Source organism: Hakea prostrata, chromosome 10 (assembly GCF_041222555.1).
Source record: "Hakea prostrata isolate BN-2017 chromosome 10, UWA_Hpros_2, whole genome shotgun sequence".
Lineage (NCBI taxonomy): Eukaryota > Viridiplantae > Streptophyta > Magnoliopsida > Proteales > Proteaceae > Hakea > Hakea prostrata.
The window spans coordinates 50,408,605-50,424,244 of record NC_142609.1 but is presented as its reverse complement, the minus strand read 5'-3'; the positions used below and the strand labels follow the sequence as shown (position 1 = coordinate 50,424,244).

The 15,640-nt window shown below is 39.3% G+C and overlaps 1 protein-coding gene across 5 annotated transcripts in view; it reads right to left on the bottom strand.

Annotated features, from left to right (window-relative positions):
* LOC149003806 (2-oxoisovalerate dehydrogenase subunit beta 1, mitochondrial-like) overlaps positions 1-15,640 on the bottom strand; it is a 48,644-nt gene that overhangs the window by 15,960 nt on the left and 17,044 nt on the right. For 3 of the 5 annotated variants that reach the window (XM_089136826.1, XM_089136825.1, XM_089136827.1), the window contains 5 exons: positions 3,237-3,348; positions 3,025-3,126; positions 2,798-2,855; positions 2,619-2,716; positions 2,309-2,398 (listed from right to left, as the gene is read on the bottom strand). In XM_089136826.1, coding sequence (XP_088992952.1) covers positions 2,309-2,398; positions 2,619-2,716; positions 2,798-2,855; positions 3,025-3,126; positions 3,237-3,348 — 460 coding nt within the window. Of the gene's footprint in view, positions 1-2,308; positions 2,399-2,618; positions 2,717-2,797; positions 2,856-2,933; positions 2,994-3,024; positions 3,127-3,236; positions 3,349-15,640 lie in introns of all 5 variants that reach the window. The other 2 variants (XM_089136828.1, XM_089136829.1) reach the window with 2 other exon arrangements.

The window sequence follows — 15,640 nt, the reverse complement described above, 5'->3', positions numbered from 1 at the left end:
GAGTATTAGATAGTCATTTTCACATATTTCAAATTTATCTTATGAGTCTTGCCAATTTGGGAAACTTAATGATGTAAGATATATTCCCTCGGGTCAATGAACGGTCTACCAACCATATTTTAATGTGTGCCTTTTGCTTCTACTTTAGGCTTTCATTATTTTGTTATCTCTATGGATGACTATACCAGAGTTACCTAAATATATTTAATGTAAAATTGTTTTGAGTTGTTTAAAATTTTGTGTGCTTTCATTGTTGAATTCTGTACTCAATGTAGTGCTTTTGTTAAGATTCTTTGCAATGATAATGCAAAGGAATATTTTTCATCTCCTTTTAACACTTTTATGACATCCAACGGCATTCTTCATCAGTCTTCTAATGGCCACCCCCCCCCCAAAAACACCAGAATGGTGTAACTATATGGAAGAACCGTCATTTGATGGAAGTTGCCCACTCTTTACTGTTCGAAATGCAGGTCCCAAGATCTTTTTGGGCTGATGTTGTCTTAACCACTTAATGATAGGCCCCAAGAAGCAGGCCAAGTGAAAGAAAGAAAGGTTTGCGGTTATCATAACCGACTCCTAGTGGGGGATAAAAAATGGGGTTAAACATGAGGAGAGATACCGACAATCTTGTGTGTGTTTGAGCAGCCTTTGGTTGAGGGCAGCTTGTGCTATAAGGGGTGACCGGCACCATTGTAACTAGGCTTATTGCTTTATTCTCTTGCTTGAATGGCTGTCATGTACATCTTGGGTTTTTATAGATTATTAACTGAGTTCAGATCAGGGGTTCCTATCAAATTGGCATCGCAGCATGTACGATCCTAAGGGAATAGTGAGTACGAGACTGGACAGGAGAGTGGAGGATTTGGAAAGGAATGTCCAAGGTTTACAAGGGGCTGCTCAGCATTTGCAAAGGCAAGTTACGACCCTTTGATTCAGAGTTTGATTCGTTAATGCAACAAGTAGAATGGGACGTTAACGGACTTAAATTTATAAAGGGGGAAGGGCGTATATGAAGAGGGAGACACAGGGAACATCAACTGAATACGACTCTCATTAGATCCATGAATATCTTGCTGCCAAGCAACAGTGTAATATTATTCTAACTCCATCTTTAACATATGTGATTGATTTACTGTTTAATAATAATAAAATAAAATAAAAAAGGGATGCTCAGTTCTAAGCCTTCGAACACTCAAATGGATCTAAATATAAAACTTATGCCTGAAGATGGAGTAACGTTCTTGATAATCCAGAGAAGTATGGAAGGCTTGTTGAAAAACTGAATTTTGGCAGTGACTCAATATAACATTGCGTTTTTGGTCAGTGTTGTGAGTCAATTTGTCTAATCCTCTAATGACTCATTGCAATGCAATTGTACATATATTGAGGTACCTTAAAAGAGTTCCTAGTCATGGGCTACTCTTAATGGATCATAGTCATAGAAGAATTAAGGGATTTTTAGATGTTAATTGGGCTAGTTCACCAACTGATAGATCTACCACAGACTATTACACCTTAGTTGGAGGAAACCTTATGTCCTGGAAGAGTAAGAAGCAGACAGTGGTTGCTCAATCCAGTGCAGAATATCGAGTTATCGCACTTGTCACTTGTGAGCTGATGTGGATTAGGCAATTTCTGGGGCTTTGATCATAGTCCCCTATGTCTCTGTGGTGTGATAATCAGGTTGCCATTCATGCAGTGTCAAATCTATCTTTTATGAGCGTACAAAACATATTGAAGTTGACTATCACTTTATCCATGAGAAGCTACAAGAAGGTCTGATCTCCACTTGTCATGTGGAACTGGAGGGCAGCTGGATGACTTATTTACAAAATCTTCAGGGACTAAAAGAGAGGTATATTTGTGACAAACTGGGAATGTTTAATGCTTATTACTATACTTTTCAGCTTGGAGGGGGACTGCTAGAAGATAGAGGCAAAAGGCAACATTGGAAAGAAAATACAACTCAGGACTCGGCGCATTTTGGTTGAAGAGCGTGAGTCTATCTAAGACTCTTATTAGCAATTGCCCATTCCTATTATAATTCCTCAGTTTCAATCTATAAATTACAGCAAGTAGTTCTCCGGAGTTCTTCACAATGTGAGTGATGTCCCCATTCCTCTCTCTCTCTCTCTCTCTCTTCTCTCTCTCTTCGGTTCTCTTCTTTCTCTGTTCTTGTAAACTAGTAACATATATAAAGATATAGATCTAGGCAACTAATGCTATTTAAAATTTGACATCGATTTTCACATTTCAGAAATCATAATAAATGTTTATATAGTTTCAGTACAACAGCAACCGTTACCTTTGGCTCAAGAAAGATAATGGGGTTTGGATCACGTATGCATGCCAATAATAATCCTTTTGCTTGATACGGGCTTCGAGGAACAACAACCTATTACAAGAATCATCGATAAGGGTCAGACATCATGGAACAAATTTTAGGAGTCTAATTAAAATTTGAGTTCATTCTGACAAAGTATTGGAAAGAGAGAGGATAGCATCTAGGAGATCCTAAACTTAGTCTGAGTCCATGAATTGGCCAATTCTAGGCTTCCTAGATACATTTATGCAACAAGAATCTGCATTCTGCTGTATCGAGAAGGAAGATGCACCTTGAGACCAGGAACATGACAGAAGAAAGCCTCTGGAGATTGTGAATGATAATGGCCACCATGGCCTACAGCTCCATATGGAGATCTTATGGTCAAACCTGTGAACAAGAAAATGAAAACTCAAGAAGAAAATTTTAGAATTTAACTTGGGGGCTGTAGGCACTACAAGAAACCTGTACCTCCACAATTGAATTGGTTCCCACTCCGGTATCTGAATTTTGCTGCTTCATTCACAATCTACAGACAAAACTGACTGAGGGTGAATGAAGTGTGAATCACTGTCATAAAAAATTTAGAATCTGAAAAGAAGCATGCCTGATCAAAAGCAGGAAATATATAATCTGCAAACTGAATCTCAGCGATTGCTCGATTTCCCTATCACATTAGTAGAATGACCAAATTAAACCTGATAGGCAGTAATGACGATGGGAAGCGATATGTAATATGAACTTGTAAATATATTTGAACGCACCATTGCTGCAAGACCAATACCAAATCCAACAATCCCCTGCATAAATGTGAAATAAGTATTAAAGCTAGTCTACCACTACCTTAAAAGGTAGTGTTTAAAAAAAACAGAAAAAAAAAAGTGAGGTCAAAGTAGGAAAAATAGCAAACCTGTTCGCAAAGAGGAGTGTTAAAGACCCTATGTTTGCCAAATTGATCAGCCAATCCTGTAGTACAGCGAAAAACCCCGCCAAATCTCACATCTTCTCCAAAAACGTAAGCACTGTAAAAGGTTCAATTATTACATGCAGTACTGAAGACCAGTTATATAAAGTTGATCAAATAGAATATCCCTGAAAAGAGCCAAAATCACCTCTTTTTGTGATTACACACCACACTGTTTTTTCACTTCATCTTGACATGTTACTAATGTTACTAATTTTATTAATAAATTACAATCTTACCTGTTGAAGTATATACACTTGGGATATTTACTGTTCACGACACTATGCACGTGAACAGTAAAAAAAGATTTTACTGTTTACGTGAACAGTAACTTTGTTTGTACTGTTTACGTGAACAGTATATGCTAGTGATGTTACTCTACTTTCTATTTCTAATGTTAGAGTCTTGCTACATAAGTTTTGGGAGTTTTTAGAAAGCATAGTTTCTATTTTGGTAGTAGTTTATATTTTCAGAATTTTCTATTTTAGGAGCTAGGAAGTTACTAAAGTTGTAATTTTTTATTTCCTTTTTCTAGAAGACAATTACTTGTCTCTCAAGTTGTATTAGATTCATTAGAAGCTATAAATAAAAGGGCTCTGTGATTCTAGACTCTTAAGCAAGAATCACAGGCCTTTTCTACTGGTTCTTCATCTCTCTTCTCTTCTTCTTCTTCTCTCTTTTCTCTGTTCAAATTCAACTGCTGTTTTGATTATTTAAAGCTTGTTTTCTAACATTACCCATCTTATAGTGTGCAGCCTTGATGGAGAGTCCCAAAAAGGCAGTGCACTTCCAAGATCTTCAATGAAATTAGCCCCAAAACAGATATTCAAACTAGGTATTCCCAGTGGTTAGATTTAACTGAAACTTTGAGGCATTGGTATGCAGGATCCAAGGATGACATGGTGTGGAAATTGACTAATATGATGACTGGCTTGAGAGTCCTAAATCTGGTAGGTGTGCGGATCCTACTTGGATTCATTTGGTTAATGGGTCTAGAGGACTTGGATAGAGCTGTAACTTGGGGAAATGTAGACCTAATAGGAAGGAAGGGTTCCTCCAAGTTTGAGCTAATTCCAGTGGTCAAATTGGCTTAAATCTGACTTGGAAATTTTGTTGCGTAATGGAATCTGAAAATTAAAGAGGGGGGGGGGGGGGAAGGAATAAAGAAAATCATATGGATGGATGAGTGCTAGAAAATCAATGCAAAAGCACATATACAAGACGAAGATTTTACGCGGTTCACCTGAATGCTACATCCAAGGCAGAGCAGATATGGTGTTTCACTACGAGGAAGATGATGAACAGAGTATAGACTTGGCCATTTTTCTACCCCTCTAAACCCTGTTAAGATACTGTCAAATAAATACAAGTGAAAAACCCTAGTTCAAGGAAAATATGACCAAATTGCCAATGTTCCCAAAACATCCAAAACAACAACACAGGACATGCAAACAATTTGAGACCCACAACCAGTCATTTGAAGATCAAAATTCTGAACATGACCTATTTCCAACCCTACAATGGCCTCCGTCGAAAAACAACCATCTAGGCCCCAAAATGGGCCCCGAAACATTTCACATGGTGAAAATTGGTCTTCACCACAACAGGGAGAAATCGAAACCTCAAGCTTCAAAATTTAATCTTTTCCTCCATTCTCTAGGAACTTGAACACCTAAAAGTTCTGGGATTTTAAATGCCAACTCAATTGAACTGTAGGATTTTAAGCACCAGATTCCTCTTATTGTAGGAGACCCTCACAGCCAATGCTGAAAATTGAAGTTTACCTTAACCTAATCTACTTTGTTCTTCCATGATGGAGCACATAAATAACTTGGCTTAGAGCCTCACAATTTGCAATTTAAAAGGACAAAGGACTCTCAAAAAATGAAACAAGAAAAGGGAAGAAAATCTAAAAAGACTCTAATTAACTTCCTAACAGACTTAATGACTCTTTTGAACCAACTTGACTCAAATTAAAAGACTAATTAAAAACCCATTTAACCCAGCCATGTGACAACTTAATCACTTAAATGTAAACCCAATAAATAACTACACTCGTGTACCTTTGTAGTACCACTTTTTTGGGCCCATTGGGAGGTCCATGATGTAAACCATATTCAGGGCCAAAACAACGCCTAGGATTGCTCCCAAAACCCTAAGGCCCGTACTAACACTAGGGGTATTTTGGTCATTTTGCAAAATTTGTTGTTGGGAAATAAGCTTTAATCAACCAAAACAGTAGCTGAACTTGGAAGAGAATGAAGAAGAAATTAGAGATGAAGAATCAACAACAATGGGCTGCGATTCTAGCTTACTCTCCTAGAATCACAACCTCTCTATTTATAGAATTCATCGTCCAAAAATACAAATTGAGAAGCAACATCTTGCCCTCTAAAAAGGAAATAATAAATACATGAAATTGGAAAGAATATGAAAATAGAAAACTATGCTGAAAATAGAAACTATACTTTCTAATTATCCTAAACCTTGATCACCAAGGAACCTTTTCCAAGTAAGGAAAGTATGTAACTCAAATTCTCCCAAACTTGCAAATCAAGTTACCATTTCTAAAATTAGAAACTCAAACCTGGAGCACCAAGGTAGCAATTCTCAACCCTCCCCCTCAAGCTGGAGTATACACAAAGAAAACTCTAGCTTGGATAATAAGAATAAGCTTAAAAGGTAGCACCAACCTTGAATAGTGTGGTAATGGTAGACACCGACAAACACTGAAAGAACTTCATTTCACTTGAGTATGTGTAGCAATAATAAATGTTGATAGATGCCAAAAGTAACTCACTCAAGAGATAATCAACAACAACTTAAGTAAACAGGTCAAACGAACCATCGAACAACGAGAATAATAGGCAGTGGTGAAGAAGAACCACTTATATAAGTATAACAACAACAATTACATCACAGGCACTATCCAAATAATGTCAGTAGTAGGGAGGAATCTTCACACAAGAAGACAAGATGTGAAGCCAGAAGTCGTATATAAGCTCTTTACAAGAAGTCAAGTAGTAGTCATGATTGTTAAAGCAACAAGGCGACCAAAGCGGTTAGGGCTCCGCCTAGGCGGCAATAAGGTGACCAAAGTAGTTGGGTCAAAATTTTCCAATACAACTACTTTTTATAATAAGCTAAACAAACATTCAATAATCACATTCATCCAAAAAAATATATCTCATTATTCCGATTTCCAAGTCATTGTCTATTTAATGATTCATTGATTCTCGATGTTGTATATGGCTCATGCTCCACATTTTGTTGCCGAAGGACTCAAGGGTCTCGCTTTGTAGTTTGGGCCTCACATTTTGCAATTTGGGCTCAATTCTGAAATGACTAAATATTAAATTTATATACGGCTTTGTAGAATAAATTTTGATTTAAAAAATAAAATTAAGGAAAAAAATTATGTACAAAATATCAAAAAAGCAGCTATTTTAGCATCTAGGCAGAAATAAGGAGCACAAGGCGACAAAGCAGTAGCGCCTAGGCAAAAAAGCAATAAAAAGCAGCATGTCAATTAAGTAGTTCAAAACTTAACTGCCTTGCCACCTAGGCGGACGCTTTGACAACCCTGGTAGTAGTTAAAAGTATGGGTAGACAAAAGATATTATAGATTACTGCAAACCAAGTAGGTAGGTAAAAGATAGTATAAGTTACTACGGAGCAAGTACATAGGTAAAAGACAGTATGGGTTACCACAGACCAAGTAGGTAGATATTGTTGCAGAATACTTAATGTTAGAGTATCCACAAATAACATTTTTCAAAAAGTCTTGAATAGATATAGAATAAGGCAACAATCTCCCCCTCACATGTAGCATTACATGTGGACAAATAATGCCGGCAAATTACCAATATCTCAAAGTCTGAACTAAGGAACCACATTGGTACTCGAAGGAACCAAGTTACTTGATGAATCCAAGTACAAGAACTTCCAACCATTACAGTAGAAAATTTGAACCACCAGCATCAACTGAAATGGGGCAGTAACAAAAGTAGTACTCATAACATAACAATAGTAAACCACTTATTAGTACCAACCAATATCAGAGGAAGAGCCAATGAACAGTAATATGTCCCGGAGATCCAAAAAGTAGCAAATCAACTCAAAACTAATGGCCATTGATACGTTGTTCCATCTACCAGAAGAATAACATAATTGAAGTCGATTCTGGTAGACAGAGGAGCAGGGGAAAAGGGGGCTGCAGTTGATTCAGGTAAGTAGGACAGCAATACCATGTAAATAGAAAATTTTCCAAGGTGTTGGTTCACCTGAAACAATAAATGACAGCAATGGGGACGCAATACAGAACCAACAAAATTTTTTCAGAACATAAGACTAATTGAAGAGCATAGCAGTTGAAGAAATCAAATGAAACAAATTTTGTCCAGGCAATAGATGCAGTCCACAGAAGCAAAACAGAGTCTATGGGAAGCAAAATAAATGTTCAGGCTGGCGAAGAGCTGTAGCAGGTTAACAGGTCCTCCTGTGTCCAAAAAACTTCACTAATTTCTGGATTTTGCATTTTTGCAGCAGTGGTAATAGCAGGTATGTAGGTCACTTCATGAATTTATGAAGAAAGATATAATATATCATTAATGCAGCAAGTGGTGGCTGCGCACCAGGTTGAAAGAAAAAAACAAAGAATATTAAGAGAGAAGAAATAGTTCCCAGGCTGATTAAATCCGCTTTAATACCATGTTAAGAAATAAGTTTAATCAACCAAAACAGTAGCTGAACTTGAAAGAGAATGGAGAAGAAATCAGAGATGAAGAAGAAGATGAAGAATCAGCAACAATGGGCTGCGACTCTATGCAAGGAATCCATAAGACCTTTTACTCTGAAGCTCCTGCAACTCTTACATTGGCCAGGAATGAACATTCCCATTGAATCCCAAAGAAGACAGACTCTACCACCTGAACGAGACTGTGTATCCCAAGAACCTTCCACAAAAAGTTGGAATACGTCTCTGTCCTCCCTGTAGCTTGACTCCAAGCAAGCTTGTGGCCCTGCATTTTCCAGTGAGAAAGACAAATAACACTGGATTTCTGCATACAGAGAGTAAAAGGTGTTCATTGTACAGGTGATAGATACATCTACACTGCTATAAATGGCAGAATTCCTGGAATTTCAGATGCACCAAATCATAGTACTCCAAATTTGATCTACCAAATCCATATTATCAACACTAGGAGTTTTAGTTTGATTTGTATTGTAAGTTAGTGTCCTAGTCTAATTTTTTTTTTTTTTTTTCAGTTGGCCATAAATAAGTCTTCAAGCCTTGTAACCAGCAAGTTGTTTTGATGAATAAAATATTGAATGAGTTTGGAGGCAAGCTAGAGAGTTCATTGGAAATTTCAACCTTACAAGCCTGCGGCAGCTTCTTGAAATTCCAGAAGTTAAAGCCCTAAGTTGCAGCAGCTTGGTAGTATAACTAGAACCCTTCCCCTAGACCTAAACACTTCCCCTTCTAGAATTCAACCCTAGACCCAGTCCCCTATCTTCAATCCTAACTTCCAGCCCTTCCCGACCTCTAAAACCCTAGAATTCTACAAATTCCTTTATTATTAGGAAACCCTAACCCTAGAATTCCTCAAAACCTAAAATTCTCAAACCCTAATTCAGAAATATAGTTCTGCAATTACAAGTATAGCAAGGATTAAGGATTGAAAAAACCCTAGACCCCTAAGTCTGGCCGAATTTACCCTAACCCTAGCCTAATCTTGCATCACTAAAATGTGTCATAAAACCCTCCACCAAAGGGTATTTCAGACCTAGAAGATTGCTGATTCTCAGGGAAGATTTCCTAGAGTGAGCCTAGATCTAGGCATTATTCCAATCAACCAAACCCTAGATCCTGGTTCACATCAGATCACTAGTACATAAACTAACAGACAAGGAGCCCAACCCCTATATGACTGATCCTTAGGCTTATTCCTGGGGCTTTAATAGAGGCAGGATCTGCATTCTATAGTCTGCAGCTGACATAATTATATTTGCACACACATATGGCACATGATGGTTCCCAATTAGGGAATCTATAATGGCATTTTGACTTCATTGGGTAATAATACAGTCTGGCCTACTGAATTATGGATCAAATTTTAAAGATTGACACAGAGGAGCAAGATGACGACACCACCATGGCTGCATCTAATTACAGATTGTCATTCAATGAACCCATAAATGACTAATAAATTTTGGTTCATGGAAAAAGAACTCCTTAGGAATTGATTCAGTCCTAGTACTACAAAGCAATTACAAACAAACAAGATTTCATCTCTGAGGTCAGAAATGAAATCCACTTCGTTCTTTGCAAACCGGTGTTGAAAGTCATGGTAATTACCAATGTTTGGTCTCTCAATCAGCTGTGTCAAAAGCGAATGATGGAAAAAGGGGGGGGGGCAGTAGGTGGAAATAATTTCTGGCTCGTTTCTCTTGATTTTTGAACTTTTGTTAGGCCAAGAATAGTTAACAAAGAAAAAGGGAAATTTCCTCTCCAGAATCCTGCACTATTGGATGCCTTGTGTCCATGTCAGATACTGGTACTAATGGTTTGTGTATAAAATGGTACCTTGTTCTTTTTAGTCTAATTGATAAATCTTTAGAGCAGAGTTCCCCATGAGTGGTAATAAGCATCTGGCTTTCTATTCCCTTCAAGGACTTCAACCAAGTAGACAGGTCTGTACAAACTTCCCATCTGCTGGTCGCCTGTGAAGCCCTTTGATGTAACCCAGATCCAGGGCTAGGGGTATTGTGGGAATCTCCCTAGATTTAAAGGTTGCCCAGGAAACCAGCAAGGGGAAAGGCTAACTTAGGCTGCGTTTGTTTGCAAAGGTGGGGTGGGAAAAAAGGGGTGGGAAAAAAAAACATGTAGGTCCCATGTGTAGTGGGATGAGGGAGAAGGAAAGGAAAGGAAAGGGTTTTGTGGAAAAGTGATAGTGGTGGGTCCCACTTTTTACTTTTCCAAACTTTCCCACAAAGTCCCACCATATTTGTGGGGTTTTTAAATGGCTTGGGGTGGGAAAGTTGGGGTGCCACATCACCAGACAAGTTTCCTTGATTCACGGAAACTTTTCTCTCACTTTCCCACCCCAAACAACCAAACAATCTACAATTTTGGGATTTAAGGGAAAAGTAAGAAATCTACACTTTTTTCAAGAAATTCCCAACCCCACCTTTATTCCAGCAAACAAATGCAGCCTTAGGGTTTTTTTGGGTACTCTAGAAGCTCTAGAACTCTGTTTGTAAAGGATAATTCAGATCTGAAAGTGAACTAAAAGTCGGAAATTAGGGTTAGGGTAGGTTCAGCCAGGGTTAGGGAAGGGGAGGGGTCTTGCTGTCTTGCAGTTCAGAACTGCTTGTGTAGCTGTCCTGCAATTTCAGAACCTAAGATTTGGTATTCTTGGAAGTGAGGAAGGTCTGAACTTTATGAGAGTTGATAGGCCTCTCCTTATTCATTCTATAGGGCGGGGCTGTGGACCAACAATCCAGCAAACAACGACCCTACTACAACACAAAGAAAGGGGCCTTTTGGCCCGCCATTTAGAGCCATTTAGAGTAAGTAAGAAGTTTCAGATTCTGCAGAATTCTTTCAAGGAAGAAGATGAAGTGCAGAATTTTTCTAGGTCAGGGAAAATAACTTGAGGAATACCTCCTAGGACTTAACAGGGGGTGGGGCTGCTGCTATTGTAGGGGGAGAAGGGGGGGGGGGGGATAAGGGTCTTCGAATACAATGGTGGTGGGATGGGGCTTGGCTGTAATAGAAGGGGAAGGTAGAGAGAGAAGGTGCGATGGGGTGATTTCTAAGTCTAGGCAAGGGGGAGATGGAAGGGAAGCCTAAGGAGGAAGGGGGAAGGGGCTTCTAGGGTTGCACAAGCAAGGAGGAGGGTGGGGAGGGGTGGGGAGGGGTGGGGGATGCTGCTGTACTTACTTGGCTGCTGTGATTGAGTGCTTGAATGCTTGAGGAGTGCTTGTAAGCTGCTGGATTGATGAAGGAGAAGCTGAAACTTGAATAATTTTACTCAACCAGGGCCCCCTCAACACGGAACCCTGATCCTCAACACAATCAACTTTATTAATCATCAAAACTGAAAATTACATTGAATAACTGGCTATTTATAGCCTTCACAGACTGTTACTTGGGTGGGAATCCTTAACAGAAAGGATTCCACCACTTTGAGCTCGTAAATTGGAATTTAATTACTTAAAGACCTCAACCCTAGATTTGGAATCTACTAATAGACACATGCTAATTAAACTTTAAGCTAACTTAAAAGCACATGCTAATTTAAGATAACTTAGGACTCATCTAAAACAACTTTAATCAAAATAAGACTCTCAAAACCAAACCAAACTCAACTCAAATTTAAACTCAACTGAACTTCTGAAATATTCTGGAATTAAAAAAGAGGGGCAAAATGCCCAAAATATCCCCCAATAGGAGTTCGGCCAAGTTATGGGGCTTTTTGGAGCCATCTTGGGGGGCCCATTTGAGGTTTCGACCAGAGGGTTCTTGTGTTCACATCACCCTTTCAAGGCCTATGACTAAGCAACATGGTGGGAGATCTCGCTCTCGAGCGAGATCTCGCCACTCCAAAATAGAGAGATCTCGGTCGAGATCTACCAAAATTTTGGTGTAATCTCGGTGACCCATCTCGGTGGGTTTTAGGACCCTGGTTGGGCTGAAATTTGTTATTTAGTCTATTCAAGGCCTTTTGAACACATTGGTGGCCTTAGAATTGTGAGAAAATAACCCTAAGTATGTCTTCTAAGTCAACCCTATGTGTAAAACCGAAATGTAGAGATATCAAGTAATTCATGTTATCAACTATAAAGTATTAAATACATTACACATATCCAAGAACTTAAATGTCTTAAAAATTTTACAACCATAAGAAGTTTTAGACTTTTAGTAAGTCATAAATCATAATCCATAAGTTCACAATCACAAGAGTATGTGAGTAATAAGATTACAAGACTACAAGACAGCAAAGGTATCACTCAGTATTATGCATCAACTGATTCTGAACGGTGGCCACATATGACTCCCAAGTCACCTCATCACTATAGTATGTCACATATAGGTTTAAATGTCACATTAAATTGGTTTCCATGAAAGTTAGATCAAAGCTTGTGGATCAACATATATTTACACTAGATTCACACACCCATTACAGAATATTCTATTTGAAAAAATTCAAATTTGGGGGAAAATCTTACCTTTGTTGAAGAACTAGTTGAAATAGCCTTGAATGATGATAATTTGATGTTGTAGATGTCTTAAAGATGTTTAGAAGTTGAATCCCCAACAAATTCCGGCAAAAAATCAAGTTTCTGGCAAATTTTGATGGTTGTAGTGAGAGAGAGTCTTGCCGAGATATGGTGAGATACGGCGAGATCTGGGCGAGATCTGGGCGAGATCTCCCATCTCGCAGATCTTGTCTCGCTATCTCAAAATAGCGAGATATCTAGGGAGATCTTGGCGAGATCTCGCGAGATCTCCCACCATGCTAAGCAAAGACTTCATACTCAACTTACTATCTACTAGGGATATCTTTCTTTCTTCTCAGTACAACAACGGGCTAAAGACCCAAGAAGAAACAAGACAATAAAACTAAACCGGGTTGGGCATCAAATCTGCCAGAAGGATCTCCCTCAAATCAAAAGGGAGATCTTGAAAAAACGCCAGAGATGAACCAGGAAGAAGTTACAACTTCAACATCCAATTAGCAACTTTACTAACTTCATGACCAACATAGTTGAAGCAAAAACGACCCACAGCCTCTGCCAACGCTTGAATTTCATTCCCCATCTTCACTACAATACATTGAACACGCGAACCCGGTTCAAGCAACCCAATGGCTCTAGCTGAGTCAGACTCTAATTGAACTGCCTAAGTCCCCAACTCCACAACCATCTTCACTCCTTCCCAAATGGCGCAAAGCTCCGCCGACCCCGTCTGAATACCACCTGCAAACCCACCAATGAAGAGACTTCCTGCATCCCAAATCACCCCACAAATTTGAAGACCTCTTTACACTCCAAACGACGCCTCAACATTGCATTTGAAAGGAGCATCTCGTGGGCATTCCCAGTTCGTCAAACCTCTGAGTAGCAAAGACCTAAGCACAACCCCGCTACAAGGCATCCATGCCTCAGCAACCGAATAGCAAAAGCTATCCACCCGCCATCTACCTTCCACTGGCTGAATGAAATCTTCATTCAGAGCTTCTTGGTTCCGCCTACCCCCACAAGAGGGAAACTGTGAACCCGAACTTCTCAGCTTAGTTAGGAATTTTCTTTGTTGTTGACCCACAGATATTCTCCATAAGCCAACACTCTGTGGAACTAATGAAAAAGATCGATCAGTATTCCACGGAAACCAACTGACACCCATATGTTTTTTGCAAAACAACAGTCCCTCAGCATATGGAGGGTATCTTCAACGCTCTCGAACAAAAACTACAAACCACCAACGAACTCAGCCCCATCTCATACACTCTAGCGTTCTTGAGAATGCGATCCAAACTCACCAACCAAAAAAAATGAAAAACCCGGTTCGGCACCTTTAGCCTCCAAACAGCAGTCCAATATTTCTCAGAAAAGACATTAGATCAATAAGGAGCACAGCCAACATTCAGAATTTCATAAGCTAGACTCACCGTGAAGAATCCCTCTGACAAAAGCGTCCAAAGAAAAACATCCTTCCCATCCTCTACCATAGGGGAGTTAAAACACTCCAACCTATTCCTTATATCCCAATCAAGGTAATGATTTAAACGAGTCCTTATATCCCAATCAAGGTAACGATTTAAACGACACCAACTCCATCCACCCCAACCATCTGCAAAATCACTCACTTAAGTTTATTAGGCACAAGCCTGAACAAGGACTCTATCAACCTCTAGTTCGAAGACAGCCACTTACCCCACCAAAAAAGTATATTCATGCCATCCGCCAAAGAGATTTTGCAAATTTCCAAAACCTTAAGAGCAAATTGCATAAACCTTTCCAAAGAGAGGAATCAGCCGCCGACTACCACAAAAGGCTCCCTTTATGAGAAGAAAAATGCTTGGACTTCAAAAAACAAGCCCAAAGAGAATCTTGATGTAGAAACTCCCACACCGACTTCATCAAGAAGGCGGCATTTATCACCGTCAAACTTCTAAAACCCAATCCCCAACCTTCCTTAGGGCAACAGATAGAGCTCTAATAGACAAGATGCATTCGCCTATGGCTAGGAGTGTCTCCCCAAATGAAACTGCGAGTAAGCCTCTCCAGTTCATCCAAAATGCTCTTTGGCACTAAGTTAGTCTGAATGGAGTAGTAGGGTAAGCCGGTAAGGACATTAAAACTGACTTGGCGAGCATCACCCTTCCCGCAAAGGACAAAGAGGTGGCCTTCCTTCCCGCCAAACGATCTCTCACCTTAGACATAATATAAGAATATTTCCCTTTTCTAGATTGGCCACCCCAAGTAGTTCCTAAGGTCACCAATCTCCGAGAAACCACTAGAGTGAACAATATCTCTCACCTCAATATGGCCAGTATTTTTGGAAAAGAAAATCTTCGGTTTCTCCACACTGACTTTACTCCCTGAAGCTTTGCAAAATCTACTCAAGCAATTAAAAATGACTTACATCTGAGAGACTGACACCTCCATAAACAAGATAACGTCATCTACAAACATCATGTGAGGAATACAAAAATCTGCCTCACAAACATTTATAGGCTTCCAGGCCCTTGTTGAGACCTCATCCTCAATGCAATGAGTCAACCGCTCCATTCAGAGAACAAAGACGTAAGGAGACAAGGGGTCCCCTTGTTGATACCCCTAGCAGCAGCAAAGCTATCCATTGCTTCATACTTCCAGATAATAATGAAATGGGGAGTGATAATGCACCTCATGATAACATTAATTAACTACTAAGGGATCCCTGCATTCTTGAGAGTCTCTTCAATAAAATCCCATCTTAGTCTGTTATAAGCCTTCTCAATGTCTATTTTGATTTCCATAAATCTCTACTTGGTGGCCTTCTACCTTATGTGATGAATAATCTCCCAAGTAATAATGATGTTTTCATGGTATGCCTACCAAGCACAAACTAATCTGATTAGGTGCCATTCAATTTGGCATAAAGGTTGTCAGTCTGTTGGTAATTGCCTTTGTCAAAAATTTTAATCTCACATTACAAAGAGAAATAGGTTTGAATTGAGACACTCATTTCGGGCACTCCACCTTAGGAATTAAAGCAATCAAGGTGTTATTCAGCCCTTCATCCAAGAACCTAAAAAAGCTCTTTGACACATCTTGACGATTGAATCCCCCACAATGTC